Source organism: Azolla caroliniana, unplaced genomic scaffold, assembly GCF_043228905.1.
Source record: "Azolla caroliniana isolate FFs.n. ecotype wild unplaced genomic scaffold, voAzoCaro1.0.p SCAF_12, whole genome shotgun sequence".
NCBI lineage: Eukaryota > Viridiplantae > Streptophyta > Polypodiopsida > Salviniales > Salviniaceae > Azolla > Azolla caroliniana.
Window position 1 is genome coordinate 14,344,146 of NW_028230447.1, and position 22,651 is coordinate 14,366,796.

The 22,651-nt window shown below is 37.2% G+C and overlaps 1 protein-coding gene across 1 annotated transcript; it reads left to right on the forward strand.

Moving 5' to 3' along the window:
• Window positions 1-813: 813 nt before the first annotated feature.
• Window positions 814-4,520, forward strand: LOC147857177 (endonuclease 4-like). The gene is made up of 9 exons (XM_087328172.1): window positions 814-1,050; window positions 1,589-1,769; window positions 3,061-3,165; window positions 3,321-3,376; window positions 3,457-3,540; window positions 3,657-3,749; window positions 3,841-3,905; window positions 3,990-4,063; window positions 4,209-4,520. The coding sequence occupies exons 1-9, from the start codon at window positions 934-936 to the stop codon at window positions 4,331-4,333; spliced, it is 900 nt and encodes a 299-aa protein (XP_087184298.1). The 5' UTR covers window positions 814-933; the 3' UTR covers window positions 4,334-4,520.
• Window positions 4,521-22,651: the final 18,131 nt, after the last annotated feature.

Sequence of the window (22,651 nt, forward strand, 5' to 3'; positions counted from 1 at the left end):
CGGTTAACCTTAACCGTTTTGAGAGTTTTCAAACTTGAACCAAACCAGTTAAGGCTTAAACGGTTGGTACAAACCGATTACTCAACCGGCTTGGCCCTAAACTGTTCGAACCAAGCTCAAATTGGTTAAGGAGGCTCAAGCTTGAACCGAACCGCCAAACCATTTATTAACGATTTAACGATTTGGTTTAGGCTTGAATCGAGCCGTTGCTGATTCCTAATATTATTACATACGTAACATTGCACACATCATACAATATATGTACATATATAACATTACACAAATACATACCATACCAACATACATATGGTCATTGGTCATAGAAGCCACATATTATCCCGTCACATGAGCTCCATCCAACATTCTGATGTCTCATCGTTTCAAATATATATACATATAAATAGTGAGATGATGGAACACGTGACTTACTTGTACCCTCACCGACGAAAGAACTTTACCCAATCTAAACTTATGCACACTCAACCGTAGAATATATATGTTCAAATCCTCTTGCTCTTATAGCTACGTTACTTGTCTACCAAAACATCGAACAAAGACGCGACCTCTTTTAGCCTACTTGTTTAACTATCATCTTTGCCTTGAAGTATACTTGGTGCCCAATATGCGATGTATTATAATGTATCTTGAATAGAAGAATTATGATGTAAATTGCTTTTATCTATCTATGAATTGTGAATAGAACTAATGAACAATTCAATGAAGATGTTGGGTAGTTTTGTTAGCTTGCAAGCAATGTTTACAAGTTCAACTCTCTCTCTCTCTCTCTCTCAATATATATGTGTGTGTGTGTACATAACATTAATTGGATTGATTACTCCTTGGGTGTTTAGTAATCTAATAAATAGTGATTATCCATAGTTAGTTTTAATTAATTACTACTTCCAAGTTATTGATCATTAATTAATTATTGAGATGGGTAGAATTAGTGGATTGTTCCTTATTATTATTGTGGGCATTGGTATGCCTCAAATTGGATTAGTGAATGGGTGGGGTAAAGAAGGGCACTACATCACTTGCTCCATTGCTCAGGTAAATTCATGATTCGTTAATGTATATCCCTAGGTTTTCCACTTATTCTCAAAATTCTCCAATTTTTGGCCCTTTATTTTCAAAATTCTCAAAAATACTCTCGCCTCGTCTCTTTCTCAACAGATGTGACCGTGTGTGTGTGTGTGTGTGTGTGTGTGTGTGTGTGTGTGTGTGTGTGTGTGTGTGTGTGTTGATGGGGATGTATATAAAGGATGGATAGATAGAAAATGTATAAGCTTGTATAGAATACCTTGTTAGGGAATTGATAACCAAGCTAAACTTGTTAAGATACAGTCAAAGTTTATATGTTTTATGGCTTCTTAGAAAATTGAATGATTAAGTTAGAGTTGTTAAGATATGGTCTAAAAATGTTATGTTTGAGGCCCAATTAGAAACTTAATGATTAATTAGAGTGCCGATGTTGTCTACATTTATATGTTTTATACCTAGTAAGAAATTTTGCAATGTATTTTGTTAGAAAGTTGAAGATTAAGTTAGGGTGGTTAAGGTATGTCTAAAACTTGGTTGTGTATGGTAGTCTCTCCTAACGGACGAGGCAAACACTGCTATACGGGAAATTCTTCCAAGTTATGCAGATGGACAACTCGCTCCTCTCTGTGGATGGCCGGACACTATACGTCGAACAAAGGAATTTTGCTGGAGCGGTTGCCTTCATTTCATAAATACTCCAGACTTCCAATGTAACTACAACCATAAACGTAAGTGGCGCCCGTATCTTATCACAAAAGCTCATCGACTTATGATACCATGAGATAAGTATAAACATTAGTATTTGTTTTTCTAGTACAATCTTTTTTTAGCCTGTGTAGGTTAGATGGACAAACAAGCAAAACCTAACAATGGGCCACCAACTTATAATAAGGCTATGTCTAGAAATCTAAAAGTTTCGTATGTAATACCTCTATTCTTGTCAGAGTCATGTAAGAGGGAGGTATAAATTATCTTCAATAGAATGATTCTAGAAAAATAAATGATTCACCAATATATGTATACATCGTTGCACCTATGACAAACCTACATATGTATTATACATGCATATGTCAATACATATTGTTTCTTTGTAACAAATTGTATTACAATTGGGAAGCCCAATTCACAGTGGATGGATGGATGCAATATATGGACCTAGAGATGTCATATAGTCAATAAACTAAAGAAATATGATAAAAAAAACATAGAAATGCTTTATAATATAGCAGGCATGTAAACATTATCACAATGATATCTACCATAGAGAAGTTGGTTAAAGGACATCAAACATGGCTTATTGGGAAAAAAATCCATATGGTTACAAAGTCATATATAGGAAAACCAAGAATCCAAAAGTTATTGCCAAAACTATAATCAACATACCTTAATTGCAAGCAATGTTGTAGTTTATGCGAGCAAAACTGAGTATGTCTGGCCAATTCTATAATAAATGAAGCATGCTCTCATTATTGTGATATGGTTTATAGGTGGCATCTAGATCATATTCTGAGTTTGAAGAACTATTGCTATAGCTAATACTTCAAGCAAACTCCACCACTAGGCATGTTCCTTGATTGAAAATGCATGCCTTCAAATGATACATTTAATCTTCCACCAAGCCAATACAAAAATCTACGAGGATTATGTTAGGATACATCATAGATTTGAGTTCTTGATATGGATAAGACGACATAGTCTTGTTAATTTAGACGATGACACATACATAGGTATTGCTACAACATAACGTGGATTGTGACATTTCTAGGTAATGTTCAATTTTAGTGTACCTCCTTTCTAGCTTCTCTTGGTTGTACATGGTTTTTTGTTTAATGCCTCATGTTTTACAAGATGCCAATACTTTTAAGTGATACTCAAAACATTTATTTACTAATAGCAAATTGAGTGGTGCAAAAGAATGACATTCAATTACTTAACAACATTTATTTGTAATTACTTTGCACATGTTTACATGTGGACACTTGACATGACTGCATATACGATTGCATGTATTTTGCTTAGGTGATTGTCATGGAAGACATGGAGACCCCGAAATGTGTGTTGCAGGTGGCATTGCCAACTTCACATCTCAACTCGCTACATATGGAATGAAAGGACAATCTCAATGTACCATTTATCTTGCTAACCAACAATATTCAAATATACTAAGTTATAATATTTTTAAAGAAGTTTGATTAACATATAATGTTGTTTAGAACTACACGATTGGAGTAGTTCTTTGTTGAGTTCACTCACACTCTTTAAATGGAATGAACGTACAGATAACCTTACAGTGTCCCTCCTTTTTTTAGCACATCTTATCGGGGACATTCATCAGGTTTATTGATTCTTTGCCTATTTTTAAAATTAAATCACGTGTAGGGTTATTATCTAAACATATATCAATATTTCATTTAGCCTTTGCATGTGGGTTATACCGGAGATGAAGGAGGAAACACTATTGAAGTAAACTGGTATAAGAGAAAGGAAAATCTACACCATGTAAGTATACAATTTCAACACTGCATAAGTTTTCATTAGAATTTCCTTGAATTGTCTTCGAATGCAATACTAATTTTGTTTTGTTTACATTCTAAAACTATATTTTCTTTTCAAAGGTTTGGGATAGTTCAATTATCGACACATCAATCAATAGATATTTTAATAAGGACATTGATGTGATGGTGGACAATCTAGTGAAAAATATTACAGTAAGATTATAACATGGAAGTTGAAGTATGCATTGAGTTCTTTTTGTTCACTATATAAATTCATACATGTTACTAACATATAATTTGCCAGGATAATTGGGATTATGCATCCAAGTGGGAATATTGTCAATCTAGTGAGATTGCATGCCCAGATGCGTAAGATACCGTCTCATTACGTAATATCCATTTTTATGCTCATATTGGAGACGATGTTAAAATTCTACATAATTGTAATCTTAGGTATGCAAGGGAGAGTATAAAAGCAGCATGCCAATGGGCTTACAAGGATGTTTCGAATGGAGCAACTCTTGGAGGTGAGAATTACATGTATATTTGTAGTTAATGAATACTTACATGGGACCAACTATAAAATGTTGTTATGACTATGAGAAACTCTTTCCGAATATGATAATCTATGATTAAAAACAGTTAAGTGTTTTTTCATTGGTGATAATGTAGATGGTTACTTCTTGACACGCTTGCCTGTTGTCGAAGAACAACTTTCTAAAGGAGGAGTCAGACTTTCTAACATACTCAATCAAGCCTTGGGACAACGCAATCAATTGGATATTATTCCTAGTTGAAGAGTTTTACATCATTTGTTTATGGTATCAGTTGATCGTATTATAATTTGCAATGTATACCCACAAATTCCACCCTTAATCGTTAAAGCTTAGTGTGGGATACATGTTTCACGGTCAAAGTGATTATGGGCCACAACTTCGTTTATTAGTTGTATTTTTTAAATTTGATCTCTCTTATGTTGTTAGCCCTGTGTCAACCATTGCACATTTATTTTACCATATCAACTCGTACATGTAATGTTATCATGGTATTTTCTATTCCCTAAACTTGGCTAAGTGGTGGGCTTTCAAAACGTCTACCCATCTAGGATGTGTGTCTTTTGAAAACATGCTTTTAAGGCACATCTTACTAGGTGGAGGATTCCCTTGTTGAGATCGTGAATGGCATTTACCCTAAATTTGTCTACAAAGGAAGTGTCAATGGTCAACCATTCTTTGCCCACTAGCGAAGTGCTTACCACTTTGTATAACAACTCATTAACATCTATATTACACTTAATTTCATTACACAGTTTTGAAAACTTAATCAATAGACTTAACAAACTAGTAAACAAGAAAATACAAAAGGAGAATATAGCATGCTTCAATAAAGATAAAAGCTAAAGATGAAAGCCCTTTACGGCCAAGCACAATGTCCCAAGTGGTTGCCCCAACAAAGCAGACCCCATCTTGTTAGCATATGTATTGCCTTTCTTAACTCAAGATGAAAAGTACCTTGGCATGTCATTATCTACCGGATGGGATGGAATAACAACCTCTAGATAGAATAGTGTGTTCTATAACAAATTAGTGTCAATCACCTTTGTGTGTGTTGACAAATAGACTAATTTCCTCGATGAATGTTGGTCGTGTTGGTATAGTGATATTGTTCAAATGGTTGGCCACTCCTAGCCACATGCTATGGAGAATGGGAGGGCCACAAGGCCAACACATTAATTCGCTATGTTATGCTAGATGTTTGGATTTTCCACTTTCCAAAGTTTTTTGTGTCATTCTAGCAATGGTGGATCATTTTACTAGTATGACACATTTTCTTCCATTTTACCTATCAATATTAAAAAAAAGGCGATTTATTTGTTTACAGGAGAAGTATCGGAGTTCTAAATGACATTATCAATGATTGTGGGCCACAATTTATCTAGAAAGGGTTTAGGATTTAGTATTTATTATAAGCACTTTCTCAAACTCCTAAGTATTTAAGAAATCATCCGCAAAGTGAGGGGTATATCGATTGTACAAATAAGATATTAGAGCGATATCTTCATTCCTTCATTGACAACCATAGGGATGATAGGGTTGAATTGCGACATTTTGTGGAGTTTCCTTACAATAATTTAATACATTCATTCACTAGACAAACATACTCTATTTTTTGCAAACACATGTCATCATCCTCATTAGACGAATGCTTCGGTGTCGAGAAGGCTTGAATAATTTGATTCAACCCCAAGAGCTCCAAATTTACCTTTCACCATTTATGTGATACTCAAACCACATACAAATTTGTTGCTAATCTTCATCACGTTGATTCTTCTCCCAAAAAAAACTATATTTTGTGTTGGGTTCATGTGTGGCTAGTACAAGATAATATAAAAACCACTAGGCCATGCAATAAGTTAGATTATCAATTTCCATCCATTCATTATCAAAGAACATAATTACACCATCTTCCTAACTAACATTTCAAAGTGGGATCTCAAAAGAATTTGCCATATGAATGCATACCTAATTGCAACCAAGGAAGAGAACATGGTTTAGGGTTGTAGAGACTACTCTGAATGCAGACAATTGAGACAAAGCTCCTCTCCTCCTCAAACGCCAGGTATGTCTCGCCCATTAAGGTGTAGGGTAGGAGTAGGGTACACAAAATACATGAACATGTGGGCAAAGGATCCAACAGTGGGAGTTAAAGCATCAACGGTTGCAATTAAGGTAACAATGGCAAGGGTGCCCGTCGTGAGGTCGGTGGAATCAAGGTACACATTGCAAGGTAGGAACAAGGATAGGGAGAAGCATCAGGTGGCAAATGGGGGCGTAGGAAAGTAGATGAGAGGTTGAAAGAAACATGGCAACACATTATTGGTGGAGATAGGGGGATAAGTAAGGAATCAATCAATCTATCAGACAAGGTGGGTTGGATGGAAGAGGATGATAGGGCTCCTCTCAATAGCAAGGTGGCAATGGTCTTCACCATTGAATGCTTAGAGGATTCGAGAGTGTGGGGAGTGCCAGAGGTTTGGAATAAAGAGGTTGGGAAGCAAACGGTTGGGAGGGATAATTCCAGCCATGCATTATGGCAAGTGATGAGTGAGGGGAGGCAGGCGGATCGTCACAGGGGTTGGATGTTGTTGCGGAGTTGGACGCCATAGACGACATGTTGCAAGTAGAATTTTTTTTGCAGGAATGTGGTCAGACGCATAATGCATGCCCGAGAGGGGGTCATGATAAGGATATGGACAAGACAGAGAGCTCTGAGTTACTAGAGGTTTTTTTGTTTGAGGATGAAAGTAAAATTTTGAATGTGGAGATTGAAAGATTAAGGAAATGGTCGTTCATTTGTGAGCTACTTGGTGGTAGACCTAATTGATGTATGGTTCGTGACTTGCTACAAGTAGCTCTTATGGATCGGGTTCCGCAAATACTAAATGTGCACAATATGGGTAGAAATTTCTTCCATGTTGAAGTGGTAGAGGGGGGTGATGTATCGCAAATTGTGGATATGAAATTTGTAGAGCTCAAATATGGAAGAGCTCTTTTGTTGGAGTGGCATGCTAACTTCAATGCTAATAATGGAGGAAGACAAGAAAATTGGTAACCCTCGGGTGATTTCTATGATATTCCCAAATCTTCCTCGGCAGTTATACCCCTTGATACCGAAGATTGGGGATAAGATTGGCATAGTTTGTTCCTCAAAGGGAATGATGGTAGATAGAATCAGGGAATACCCTAAGATTAGAGTGCTTGTGCAAAGTTCCTCCAAACTCCCCCCTATAATCAGGGTTCATGATGTGGAAATGGGATTGATAGATGTGGCGGTGGAATACGAGGGCTTACCTTACCAATGTTTTTATTGTAAAAAGAAGGGCCACATTGCTAAGGAATGCCCTAGGAAGATCAATGGTAATGTGAGGGTGGGAAAGGACAAAGGGCAGGTTGCTAAGCACGAGAATATAGGGGTGAAATATCATAACACCCTTAATGGGGTAGAGAAGGAGAAGGCTAATACAGACGTTTGGACTCTAACACCGGGACATTTGAAACATGTAATATGTCGCATTTTGAGAACTGTTCATCAAAAAATGACACAAATTAGGGTGATTCACAAAAAGGGGTGCCGCATGCGTAAAGGAATTTTAAAAATGACCCAAAAATATATTGATTTTTAACATGTACGGAAATTTAGGTGTTCAAAAAAATGCCTAAATAATGGACATGCCAAACTTACAAATGAATGTCCAAAATGACTAACCCCAATATTTATAGAAATTCTGAATCCAAATCTTGATGTGCAATACAATATTTATAGTTAACGTATCAGGACAATCATTTTTCAAGTTTATGTCATCATCTTCATACCCATTAGATGAACTAGTACGAGTTTATGAGGTCTCATCTTCATCATCAATGGCAACTAATGCATTGTGTTGATCCAATGGCAATCCAACCTCATCGAGTTTATGAGTCATGCTTCTTGTTTGTCTTTGTGTTGTGTCTGAAGCCACATTCCAGATCCTCTTTTAGTATCTTCATTGTGGTCTGTCACAGATAACTTGTTTTGGTCAAAGATAAGTCATACACTAATATATAAACATTATCCAATGTAAGAGTAGATGTGCTTGATGCATCTTTCCTCCTCACTTTTTGGTTATGATATTTCATTATGTACTTTCCATTTACAAGATTAGATTATGTGAGAGAAGCTTTCTACCAAAATCATTAGAATCTAAAAAATGTCTTAAAGATGTTTTCCATTTTTCTTAGATTCTCATAGTAAGCCTTTCATGTCGTACAGAAATCCGATTCATTCCATCTAGATTTGACGCAACATGTCGAATTTTACTCTATACATCTAGAATTGGATATAATGCATCAAATTCCTGTAAGTCTTGGAATTTTTTTTTAAAATTCCATTAAAAAAATACTCTTGCATTTTAATGCATTGCATTGAATTCTAGCTACATAGACTAAAATATGATACATTGCATGGATTTCCCGAAAATACATAAATAAATACAAATTGAAAAAATAAAACATTTTCCCATAAATAAATAAATAAACATTTTTTATTTTACTTGTAAATAAATAAATAAAAATTGAAAATTTAGATTTCAATGGAAATCCAATTCTGTGCATCGGATTCAATTGAAAATCCAATTTCTCTTATTTTTTTGAAAATTTTCTTATTTTTTGAATTGTTTTTGAATTTGTTTTTATTTTTCCCATAAAAAAATAAATAAAAATTGAAAAATGGATTTTCAACGGAAATCCGATGCACTGCATCGGATTTTGGTTGAAGGTCCACTTTTACGTATTTTTTTTCCAAATTTGCTTTTTTTTTTGAATTTTTTTGAATTTTTTCTATAAACAATAAATAAATATTGAAAAAATAGATTTTCAATGGAAATCCGATGCACTGCATCGGATTTCCATAGAAAATCCACTTCTTCTTATTTTTTTCCAAATTTTCATAGTTTTTAGAATTTTTTTGGTATTTTGTTTGTCTATTTTCTCATAAATAACTATATAGAAATTGAAAAAATGAATTTTCAAAGGAAATCCGATGCATTGCATCGGATTTCTATTGAAAGTCCACTTTTTGCTATGTGGTATATTTTCATATTTTAAAATATTTTTTTGTATTTTTTAAATTTTTTTCCATTTTTTCCCATAAATAAATAAATAAAAATTGCAAAAAATGGGTTTTCAACAGAAATCCGATGCACTACATCGGATTTCTATTGAAAATCCATTTTGTCTTATTTGTTTCCAATTTTTCAGATATTTTGAATTTGTTTTTGTATTTGTTTTGAATTGTTTTTGTTTTTATCATAAATAAATATATAGGAATTGAAAAAAATGGATTTTCAACGGAAATCCGATGCACTGCATCGGATTTCCATTGAAAGTCCACTTTTTCTTGTTTGTTTACAAATTTTCTTATTTGTTTATATTTTTCTCTAAAAAAGTGTTAAAAATAAACAAATTGTGATTTTCTCCATTTAAAATGATGTGTTTTCAACGGGAATCCGATGCAGAGTGCATCGGATTCCCGTTGAAAACAAATCATTTTCAACAAGATTTTCAATGGAAATCCGATGCACTGCATCGGATTTCCGTTCAAAATCACTGAGTTTCAGTAGAAATCCGATGTAGTGCATCGGATTTCCGTTGAAAGTCCAATATTTTTCTTATGTTTTTTCATAAAACATTAATTTGCAATTGAAATCCGACTCAATGGTTCAGATTTTGTTGAAAATGTAATAATTTTTTATTATCTAATTGTTTTATGAAAAACCTAAAAGAAATTTGGATTTTTAATTGAAATTCGATGTAGTGCATTAGATTTTAGTTGGAAATTCACTTTTTTAATATATTTTTATTTATTTTTTGAAAAAATGAAAAACAATTGAAAAGAAAGAGGATTGCCAGCTAAAATCTGATGCAATGCATCAATGTCTAGCTGTATAGACTACGATCTGATGTAGTGTATCGGATTTCAGTTGAAAAGCCGTTTATTATTTTTTTATATGGAAAATAAATAAATAAATAACATTGGAAAAAGAAAAAAGAAAAAAGGATTTTCGACTCTAATCCAACGCATTGCATTAGATTCTAGCTATATATTCTAAAATATAATGTAGTGCATAGTATTTTAGCTGAAAATCGATTTTTTATTTTTTAATGGAAAATTTTTTAAAAATTACAAAAAGAAAAAAAACTTGGATTTTCAACTGAAATCTAGTGCATCGCATTGGATTCCAATTAAAAATCCAAGATTTTTTATTTTTTCAAATTTTATTGTTTCAAATTTTCAATGGGTTTTAGATTAGTTTTCTGACACAGGTATATAATATAAAACTTACATCAATTTAGATTAACGTTATATTCTATTCTTCAGTTTGATGTTACCTGTGCAATTTCATTCTACTGTCATGTACTACTAAAACATACGCCTTAAAGATTATCAGGAACTCTGTTGCATTAGAGAAGGACCTTGAGCAAGTTAATGTCATCAAAATGAGGATCCAAGGTATCTGGGGTTGTCCTGATCAAGACCAAGAAGTTGGGGCAAAGCATATCAATAAAACTTAGATGTTCCAGATGACTTTTAGAAAACTTATGGAACTATAGATGAAGACGCAGGGCAACTTGTTGAATTAGAAGACGTTTCAGAATCTGAACATACTAACAATTCAACTTAGCGTACTGACGAAGCCAATGAGGACAATCCTGATGAAAGAGCTAATCCTGAGTAGACGGCTTTACCAGACTTATTATTCGATTGAATGGTTATGGCTTATTGTAAATTTTGAACAATATGAATTGTTAAATTTTGACGTAATATATAAGTTGAGCTTACTTATAATTTTCGTGTAACAATCATTGAACTTAGAAATTAAGTATACTTGTATGTGTACATGTTATCTAAACTCTCCTTTATCATTTGGGGTATATCGGAGATAAGTTTATACTCTATCATTTACTCGTATGATTGGAATGTTATTGTAGACTAGTTTATTTATACATTGATAGTGTCATGTATCACGTGTCAATGGAAATTTTCTCTTGACATAGTAGTATCTCTTAATTGCAAGGTTCACAATTTGCTTTAAGATGTATTATATTTAAATATACACACAGAATTAGAAGAATTCACTTATTCAATGGGGCATGCTTTTTAGAATATGCACAAGGAGCCGTGTTACTATTATACTTGTGTTGACAAATACACCCCTGTCTAAGATTTGGACAAAAACATGGTACATAGAATATACGTCGGATGATTTTGTTGACGTGATATTAGTTTGTTCTTTTTTTCGCTATGTTTTCATAAACCACATACACATGCGTCGTGCCTTGTTGAAATTTTGCTTAAATAAGGCATTTTTTAACATCTCACTAAGATATGAAAAAGAGAATGCGACATATTACTTGTTTCAAATGACCCGGTGTTCTCTGGTTTTGGGATGAAAAAAACGCTTGTAGCAAGAAGGAAACACAACTATGCCTCATGTAAGGCTGAGGAATAGCTTTGAGGCATTGTGTCGAGAGAGAGAGAGTATATTGTAAAGATAATGTATTGCACTGGAAGATGGAATACAATAAACAACAAGGGAGCTCTAGAATGGCGTTGAACCAAATTGGTTCATCCCTTATTATTAGATGCATATTTATAAGTCTTAATAGGGTATTCTAGAAAATCTTAGAATAAAGATTAGGCTAGAATATTCTAGAATGTTCTAAACAATAGAGCACTCTCAAATACTCTAGAACATTCTAGAACATAGGCACTCTCGAATATTCTAGAACATAGAGTACTCTAGAATACTTTATGATATTCTATATAGTTTATAAATTCTTTACACATAAATATATCATTACAATGGTTAAGAACTCAACACATATATAACAAGGTTGTGGGTTTGATTCCTTGTAAACCCAAATCGCGTGTAAGTGTCATCATGACACTACCCCCCTTTTTTGACGACTCGTATCACAAGTCGTATGGGTTGAACTAGGACCTGGCTTATGAGGATATTGTCAATGAAATTCGGTGACTATGTCCACAACATTGACAAGATTTGTTGCAGGTTTCCAAGTTCGATCATTGGGTGTATAGCCTAACCAATCGACCAAGTAATACAACTCATTGCGCGCAATCTTGGAATCGAGAATGGCAGCAACCTCAAATTCTGGTTCTTCCAAAAACTCTACAGGTGGTGGGGACTTGTAAGATGTTTGTTAAGTAGTTTCAAGCTAGCCTCGGAGATACCGACAACACTACGACGACAATAAACAAGATTCGAAGGCTTCGACAAGGATATCGTCCCACGTCGACTTACGCAGCCAATTTCCATCTCTTGGCATGCGATATCCCTTGGGATGAGGCGGCTCTAATGGATCAATTTCGTCAAGGTTTGTGTAATGATGTCAAAGATCTTCTTTTTACCTTTCATGAAGATCCAAAATCTCTTATAGAGGCAATTAGTCGAGTTGTGTGATGTGATAATTGCCTATTTGAGCAATGCTTGGAGCGCCAACAAATGTTGCGCTGTCAACCGGAACAAACGTACGCTTCTATAGTCGCAACGCCTCCACAAGTTTCTAGACCCATCACGAGGGATGGCCCAACTCCAATGGAAATAGATTCAACACAACGTCGGGGGCCCTTATCGGATGTTGAGAAGCAACGACGTCGAGCACACCGATTATGTCTATATTATGGGGGTCCATGACATATAGCCGTGAATTGTCCGCATAAACCTAGACGTCAAGTATACCAAGTAAGTGCACAAGACAACCCTACTTCAAGCTCCATTATTACTTCTAATAACATGAGTAAGCCTAGTAGTCCATGCCATGAGAATAAATTCGATGTCTTGAGCCAATTAGAGGATGTGTTAAACGAGTAAGTCCAGCCAAAATAGGAGCCATTTGGTTGGACAACCCTAGATATGTAGAGTTAGTTCCTAGTCATGGTTCCATTTCATCAAATCAAGTTAGTCGAGTTTTTTCTGCACAAGTTGAACTTAGCACATCTACTTGTCATCGAGTCCTAGCCTTTGCCCTCTTAGATTCTGGAGCCAACTCTTGTTTCATGGATCGTGAGTTTGCATTGACACAAAACATCCTCTTGAATAGCCTCCCTAACCCAATATCCGTAGAAGTCATCTATGGCCATCCCATAGCATCAGGTGATATAGTCGAAGAGCTCGAGCCAATTCGTGTAGTTCTTGGTGATTTGGCAAGCATAATCTCTTTCAACATTATTTGTAGTCCAGAACACCCATTAGTTCTAGGTCTCCCTTGGTTTGAACTACATAACCCGAAGATTGATTGGATGAAAAGAACAATTGAGGAATCCCAAGAAAAAAGAACTACACCCACATCCCTCAACACTCCAATATTTGATACTAGATCCCATAAGTTATCAACCATCTCTCTCCATCAGTTACGTGAGGAAGGGGGGAACGAGGACATGTTCGTATTTGCAATCGTAGCAACTCCATCAACCCCATCACCCATCTTACCGGAGCCGGACATCCAATTAACAAAAAAATATAAAGAGTTTTCAGTCGTCTTTGATAATGTGAAGGCAAATACACTGCCAGAGCATAGGCCATACGACTGCCCCATTGACTTACAACCAGGGAAAGAACCGCCATGGGGGGCAATTTATAATCTCTCACCTGTAGAGCTAGAGACTTTGCGGGAATATATCGATGAGAATCTGGCAAGCGGATTCATCCGGCATTCTAGATCCCCTGCTGGTGCACCTATCTTCTTTGTTTAGAAGAAAAACGGGTCTCTTCGATTGGTTGTGGATTATCGAGGCCTGAACAAAGTGATTATCCGGAATAGATATGCTCTATCATTTATCTCGAACCTTTTGGAACGTCTCAGTGGAGCAAAATATTTCACAAATTTGGATCTTCGCGGTGCATACAATCTAGTTCGGATTCGTCCAAGGGATGAATGGAAAACTACTTTTCACACTTGTTATGGACATTTCGAGTATATTGTGATGCCATTCTGTCTCACAAATGCACTTTGCAGTGTTCCAGCATATGGCGAATGATATTTTTCGAGATTTTCTCGATATCTTCACTATAGTTTACCTGGACGACATTTTGATCTACTCAAAGATTGAAGAGGAGTATGATAAACATGTTCGTCAGGTATTACGTCGACTACGAGAATATGGTCTCTACGCAAAATTAGAAAAGTGCAGTTTCGGCCAGAATCAAGTGGAGTTTTTGGGGTATGTTGTATCATCAACTGGTATCTCTATGGACCCAATGAAGGTTCAAACAATTTTAGATTGGCAAACACCCCTTTCAGTGTGTGATGTACAATGTTTTCTCGGGTTTGCAAATTTTTATCGGAAATTCATTAAAAATTATTCCAAGGTCATGCTTCCGCTCACCCGACTCACACACAAAAATCAACCATTCATATGGAATTCAGAGGCGACCGAGGCGTTCGAAAGTTTACAATGAGCATTTACAACAACACCTATTTTGGCTCATGTTGATCCTAAGAAACGCTTCATCCTTGAAGCTGATGCGTCAGACTTTGCATTAGGAAGTGTTCTATCACAAATTGGAGATGACGGGCAACTACATCCTATTGCTTTTCATTCCCGAAAATTCGAAGCTGCAGAGATTAACTACGAGATCCATTACAAAGAGCTTCTAGCAATTGTGGATTCTTTTCAACAATGGCGACATTTTCTGGAAGGTTCTTCTCAGAAGATCATGGTCTACAATGATCACAAGAACCTAACATATTTCCAAAATGCTTGAGTCTTAAGTTGGGGACAAGATTGTTGGGCGCAATTTTTAACTCACTTCGACTTTGTAATCATATATCACCCAAGGATGCAACAAGGAAAAGCGAATGCTCTTTCTCGACGCTCTTATATGGAACTTCATCCAGGAGAACTAGCTATTGAGCATAAAAAACAAATCCTTTTGGGTCCAAATCGCCTACGATTAATGACAGTTTGAACCAAATTGGTTCATCCCTCTTATTATTAGATGCATATTTATAAGTCTTAATAGGGTATTCTAGAAAATCTTAGAATAAAGATTATGCTAGAATATTCTAGAATGTTCTAAACAATAGAGCACTCTCAAATACTCTAGAACATTCTAGAACATAGGCACTCTCGAATATTCTAGAACATTCTAGAACATAGAGTACTCTAGAATACTTTATGATATTCTATATAGTTTATAAATTCTTTACACATAAATATATCATTACAATGGTTAAGAACTCGACACGTATATAACAAGGTTGTGGGTTCGATTCCTTGTAAACCCAAATCGTATGTAAACATTGTTGGAAGAATAGAGGATCTATTACAGGATCAAAGGTCAAATAATGATGAAGAGGTGGAAGTATCAGGCTAAGATTGGTGAAAGAGTGGTTACGCACTGGGAGGTGGCAAGAAAGCTCACCAATCAGTTCCGAAACTCAGAAGTTGCATGAGACAAGACAAGTAATTATAGGGGTAGATGTTCGAGTCCCAGTCAAATTTGTTCAGTCCAAAAGATCCCTAAGGGATAGGTTCGACAAGGGGCCTGCAGGTTTAGCCAACAAGCTCTCAAGAGATTGATTGACTTGTGTCATGAGGAAGGCTCGGGGCTGAGGGTTTACGTGGTTGTCAATGAACGCAACAAGTTGCCAAAGCCAATAACATGGAATAGTTCCATAACCAGTAGGGCGAACAAGTGCTTTAACAATTTGCCCATCACTTCGAATGGGGATAAATGGAGAGTGATGTGGATGAATGTTAAAATGATTTGTGAGAGGGTTAATTATTCATGGATTAAAAAACAATTGCTACTATGCATAGAAGAGAGGGTAGACTCCCTCGATGAGGTGTTGCACTTCCATGAGGAGGAAATGGAGGATGCAATGAGGCAGGATGTTGTGTTGGGATGGGAGAGGCTCAATAAGGGAGGTTGGGCGTGGACTCGGGGGGGGGGGGGGGGGGAGGGGGGACTTCACTCATGTTTTCATGAAATTACTCACGTGGAACATACAAGGTCTAGGGGGTAGCAAATGTATGTTGGAGAGGAAGAACTTCCGACAGGAGTTCAAATCCCCAAGTTTCAAGGGGGTCTCAGATATATTGTTGTTGGAAGAGCACCATCTAAGTGTGAACAAGATCTTGAATATTGGCAATCCTCTTGAGGGGGATTGGCAGACGTTCTGGTCCCCAGCTCAAGGTGAGCACGATAGGAAAGCGGGTGTATGTGCATCTATAAGGAAGTATTCAGATGTCGTTGTGGTGGGACATGACACCATAATGGAGGGACATGTCATCTATATGACTATTAGATGGTCCCAATGCATAATTGGCATAATAAATGTGTATGCGCCCAATTCGTCAATGAACCGGGCCCTTTTTTGGAGGCAATTGGCCGATGGCCAGCCGATTGCAGATGCATGGATCCTTGCAGGGGATTTTAACATGACTTTGTACAAAGAGGATAAGGTGGGGGGTATGCAAATGGTGGTACAGGGGGCTGAGCTAGTTGCATGAGATTTGTTGATGGGTCGAATGGGGGTGAAAGATGTCTAGCATGTAATAAAAAAGCCTCGAAGTTCGCTAAACTTTTCGAGAGCAGGCTGCAGTATGAATGGCTTTTGCATGTCTCGCATAGCCAGAATATACATCAGTTTAGAACTAGAAAATTTTGGAATCAATGTTGAAATCATTGCAGGTTCAGCCTACTCCGATCATATGCCGATTAAGATAACGCTAGAAACGCAGAGGAGGCCAGCAAGGGACTGCAATGTGAGGATCAACAAAAAACGTTTTGAGGATGCGGAGGTGAGTAGAAACATAAGGCATATATGTGAAAGCAATTCGGCTGGGTGTGGTGCAATTGATAAACTTCGAGAGAAGATTATCGAAACTTCAACTTTCTCCACAGGGCAACTAAAAGTAGAATTGTGAGGTCTAAGGAGGAAGAAATGTGTTTAAGGAGATCAATAGTGGCTGGCCAAAGGCTATTACAGAAAGATCCCCGATGCCAATGGTCCAGGGTAGGCCTTGAGGCTGCCAGAGAAACGTTGCAGCGCTTGATTGCATCCAGAAATACGATGCTATTTAGGAGTTCAGCGGCATGGTGAAGCAAAAATGGGGATAAGGTGAATAAACAATTTTTCATGCATAAACAACCTAGAACAAACTATAGCTACAATTCGAAGCTGGTTAAGGAAGATGGCTCTATGTCGGAGGATATTTCGAAGATCTTGGAGGCGGTCACCTCACATTGTCATGAGTTGCTTTCAGATAGTTGTAACAATATCCTCGAACAACCTACTCTGATAGAATATGTGTTAGGGAATGAAGCACAAAATTTCAGATGCGGCTCAAGGTAATCTTGCGAGGCCTCTCTTGGAAGAGGAGGTGGTTGATGCTTTGGCAGGTATTTGCAGAACGTCCTGTCCCGACTCCGATGGACTATCAAGAGATTTTTTTGAAAAATTATGGGACGTGATCAAGGCTGATTTGGTTGATGGGCTAAAAGAGGCATGGGTTGTTGGGTGCTTACCTGCGCAATTTCAAGAGGGGATGATATTTCTAATTCCTAAGGTACAAGGTGTAATAACTTATGCAAGGCAATGGAGAGCGATCACATTGCTCAACACAGTATATAAGATATTTGCCAATATACTAACCAAGAGGGTAAAATCGTACCTAGATGAGCTAATCCATGTTGGACAAACAAGGTTCATGGAAAACAGATGCATAATTGATAATGTGTTGACATTTTGGGAGGCGATTGCCTTGGCAAAGAAAACCAATCCGCACATTTCCTATCTCATGTTTGACTTTGAGAAGGCATATGACATAGTGGCCTTTTTTACATAAAGTCATGGAAAGGTTGGGATTACCTTTAAAATGGAGATCGGTTGTGTTGGCCCTTTACAAAGGAAGTTAGAGTAGGGTGTTAGTGACAAGGCATCGTGGCCCATCGATTCCATTACGCAGTTCTGTTAGACAGGGGTGCATGTTGGCCCCCTACCTTTTTTAATTTATTACAGAGGCATTATCTTTCTTTTTGAACAGATCGGAGGTAGGAATAAGGGGTTTAGTTATTCCGCAGGCGAGCAAGGATCTGCTGGACTCTAAGTATGTAGATGACATTATGCTTTACTTGCAAGGCAATGATGCTAATTTACAAAAGGTTGAAGGACGGATTGAGATGTTTTGCAAAGCGTCATGGGGGAAATTTAACTGGAACAAAAGTAGAGGATTATGGGTAAGTTCAAAGCCACGATTGTTACCTAATGTTGATTTTGAATGGGTCCCCACTGGCATGGTTGTTAAGTATTTGGGCTTTTTGGTGGGAGTTGAGACACCTAAAAATCAGCTGCTTGAGCAGGTGAGAGACAAAATTAGAAAAAAGCTTCGGCTATGGGAATCGGTAAAGCTTTCCCTTGCAGGTAGGGTGGTTGTGGTGAACCATATTTTGTTGGCCACCATGTGGCATTCAGTGGCATGTTGGATGTTAGACTAAGCCTGCATAAAAAATATTAAGGTAATGGTGAGAGGGTTCTTGTGGTCGGGTAGAGACAATGAGATGTCGTCAGGTAAAGTGGCGTGGGGTTGTTTAATTAAGGCGATGAATCAGGGAGGACTTGGACTGGTGGATCCGGTTCACCAAAGTAAGGCTCTACTTGGTAAGCTTCTTGTGCGAAGTCTGCAACCCGGACCAAAATTGTGGAAGGTGCTCCTTAGGAACAGAGTTGACCTTTGGTGTCCAAGAAATGGTGGTCCTTGGCAGGCAAATACATGGTGGTTGTTCAATCCAACTCTAAAGTTGAAAGAACTGGCTAACACAAAGGATAGGGTGGTTCGCGCCATAATGAAGGCGTGGTCAAGTTTAAGAGAAGGGTTGGTCTTAATGCAACCAAAAACATTGGATGAACGGCTACGACAACCATTGTTTTGGAACCCTAGGATTAGAAGTGAAGAGGGTATGATGCTTGGGCAACAAAAGTACTTGCCTTGGGGGAGGACGCTAGGGTACAAGATTAGGTTGGTACATGATTGGGAGGTCTTAAGCATGAAGAGGTGGGAGGGCCAGGCTGTTAGTTGTAGGTTTTACTAGAAGACTAGAGAAGGTGACCCAACTAATAGATGAGGTTGTTGATGGATTAGGTAAGTTGAATGCAGAAGAGGCAATTTGGTCAGGCTAGTTTGTAGGTGAGAGGGTGATGCACAACTTATCCGTGGTAGGTGCTCAACTAACGAGGATTGTTTGTGGGGTAACCTAAGTTCTTTGACAAATGATGGCAGGTGGTTGGCAGTGTTGGAGGGTAGGAGGTGGCAATTGAACCCAGACCCTAAGACACTTGATCATGATTGTAAAATATGGTTTTTCGATAACAAACCCTTATATGATTTGGTGTGGGATCCATTGGAGGTATGGTGGCAAACACCAGGAACAAACAACTTGAAAAAGTTTTTTGAGTAGAATACCAAGCTAGGAAGATGAATCATTGGATCCAAAACAATGGGTGTTGTAATGATTTGCAATAGTTGGAAGGATAAAGGCATTTCAAACGACGATCTGAAGTCGTTTTGGAGGAGGCTATGGGCATTGGATATGCCAGAGAAAATTAAGGCTTGGTTGTGACTTCTTAGCCACAAGGCGGTACCGGTAAGCGAGTGGTTGAGTTCCCGTGGTGGCGAGGTTGTCTGTAAGTTATGTGGACATGCTTTGGAATCCATCTCTCATTGTTTTTGGAATTGTACAAAGGCGATTACCATTTGGAGTAGAAGCCTTCGAATCATGGCTGCTTGTGGTGTGAAAGGGAACATTGTGTGGGGCTCCATACAAGGACTGTCTCTAAAAGGGGAAAGCTGGGGTGAACAATTAAACCCACAAGGACATGGATTTATATTGCAAGGTGGTAGCATGTTCCAATATGATGGGGTGAGACTGAGCACAAATTCTGAATTTTTTGAGGAGATTTGGCTTATGGTGGCGTGTTTAACGGTCTGGCAAATATGGATCAGGCGTTGTAAGTTTGTTTTTTAGTAGCAAAAGCTCTCATGCGGGGAGGTGATGTTAAATATCTGGTTTGAGCTTGTGGCTTGGTTGGGGGGTCGGTATGATTCGATTCAGGGGGAATCAGAAGAAGCTAAAAGGGCAAGGTTAAAGTTCTTGCTGAAATGGAGTGGTTCTCCCATGATAGTCAAATCTTCGGCAAGGCCTAGGTGGAATTACCAGGCACCTAGGTGGTTGTTTCCACCGATGGCTCCCAATATTGTACATGGGTTGTAATTATGTATGCATAACTGAAGCAAAAGTGGGTTAGTATTGTTACGGGCATGACCATATAATATCCCGTGGTGAGAATTTACCGTAGTATTCTATACACATGGATAAGTGTGAGGGTTAAACGAGAGTGTAAAGAAGGGGAGGATTACTTTTAAATCCTCGGGATTGAGACAACCCATTAGGCCAAGTGTGAACATGGTTGGGGGCCTTGGGTATCACTATAAATAGAGGCCTAGCTACCCTCATTTGATCATCTTGTTGACTACGTCGAGACTCTGTCTTGTGGTGGGTCAACTCTTGTAGCGAGCGCGCCAACACCAGGTACGACTCGACGCCACAGCGATGGTATGGGACGCCGATCGAGGCTCGAGTCCGTCTCGATCCCTTCGCTCGGGGGTGGTCAGGTGGATCGGCACCCTTCTTTCTCTCTCTCCTTTCTTTCTATCTACCTAGATCTATCCTTATCTAATGCTTACTTTAGTACATGTCTCTAATAAGTATAGTCATGTTACCCGATAATGTTGCTAGAAAAGAGTTAGTTGGGAGATGTAGAGTCGAGGTAAAATGGGGTTTATTTGAGTTTTGTTGGAGTTAAGGGTCGGGTCAGTTTTTGCTATTTTTATTTGATAGTTTTGGAGTTGTTCCTCCAAGTTGTATAGTTGATCCCATTGTGGTTTCGAGTAAACTTTGTTGTTCTATTTGCTAACTAATGCGAAGTAGTGTTTTTTTGGAAAAAAAAAAATTGCACCATCTTCCAATGGAGAACAATTGCCATAAGCATCAAAGAAGATAATAGAATGTAATTAATAGGAAATGATCGTACATGCTAGAGTGATTGCCCACTTTCAGCAAATTCATCAAATACAATTATCTCACTCTAAAAAATATGTACGTTTATTAAACGACAATATTCACATCTTTATTTTTTACTCGAGAACACAATTCATTTCAAGGGTAACCACATGATTGTTCATGTGGTTTACTTCAATCAAAATAATCCCATTCTTATTTACCTGAGAAAATGATTCAAAATAATCATATGGCTAATTTTTTGAATCACCATGTGACAAGACATGATTGTGCCTCAAGGGACTTACTTTTGGAAAAATAACATGTTAGATAATAATAATAATTTGGATGATGTGTGGATTGATCATTTATAATAGCTAAGGGTTTCATATCAATATTGGTTTCATACACCTCATGGGTAATGGATATGTAAATATTTTTGTAGCTAATGTATGTTTCAAAACATATGTGAGTGACTTATTAAGAAAAAATAAATGTTGACACAACTTATTAAGAAAAAAAACATGTCAAGACTCAATACCCCTCTCTTTGTAGAAGACTACCGATTTGCCCCTATGTTGTTTTAATTACCAATATACCCTTCCTTTTTAATTAGCTCAATTAACACTATTAATTAGATTGTCAATGTTCAATATTGCGAGCTATTGCAACATTAACATTAGTAATCTAGATTCTAATCGCCAATATCAAATTTGAATGAATTAGAAAGTAGTTATATTTTTGGTATTTTGAAAAAACATTAGGTCCATTGTGGTTCATTAAGACAACATAAGGGTATTATGGTAATGTAAGTTTGTTTGTGTTGCTTTAAACGCTCTTCATTGTGGTGAGCTCCGATTTAATACAACATGGCAGACATTGTTGATGCAATTCACTCAAAGGCAATAAAGTACTGGAAGTTTGTGGGTGCATACACAGAAATGCATGCATGAAGTCACATTTAACGATGGTATGAATAACTAATAAAAAAAAGAATGCACATGCTTGTTAGTGGCAATCTTACATATTCTTGAAGTTAGAGATGTATGTGCACAAGACAACTACTAGACCAAATTTTCACATAATGGATTCCAAGTAGACCAATGCAGTGCATGGACACAAATTCAATTAATGAATGAAGTGTGGACATAATTTTGTGGAAGAAAGACAGTTTGAATGGGAGGATATCAACCTTATTTGGCTAATGCAAAATCCAATTGTGTGTTGTTTAGCCTCTAGCTTTATAAATTTCAAAGGGCACGAAAAAGAGTTTATCCAATGGGAAGGATTAGATTTTAGAAAGACATACATAACCATATCACTAACGGAAGAAAAATAGTTTTTTGGCCACTAAAACTATCAATTTGACATTGATAAGAACACCATCTTTACTTCGAACAAATTTTTAAGTTGACGGAAGAGAAAATATGCATTTTAAAGCCACTTATGATACATAATTGGTAGCAACCTTTTTGTTTTAATGAAGCTTCGTATT

What these genes read in the sequence shown, in the direction of transcription:
- LOC147857177 (XM_087328172.1), top strand. Translation starts at nt 934, where the DNA reads ATGGGTAGAATTAGTGGATTGTTCCTTATTATTATTGTGGGCATTGGT. An exon ending in TCACTTGCTCCATTGCTCAG is followed by an intron (nt 1,051 to 1,588) that starts GTAAATTCATGA and finishes TGTGTATGGTAG; the next exon opens with TCTCTCCTAACGGACGAGGC. An exon ending in AATGAAAGGACAATCTCAAT is followed by an intron (nt 3,166 to 3,320) that starts GTACCATTTATC and finishes ATGAACGTACAG; the next exon opens with ATAACCTTACAGTGTCCCTC.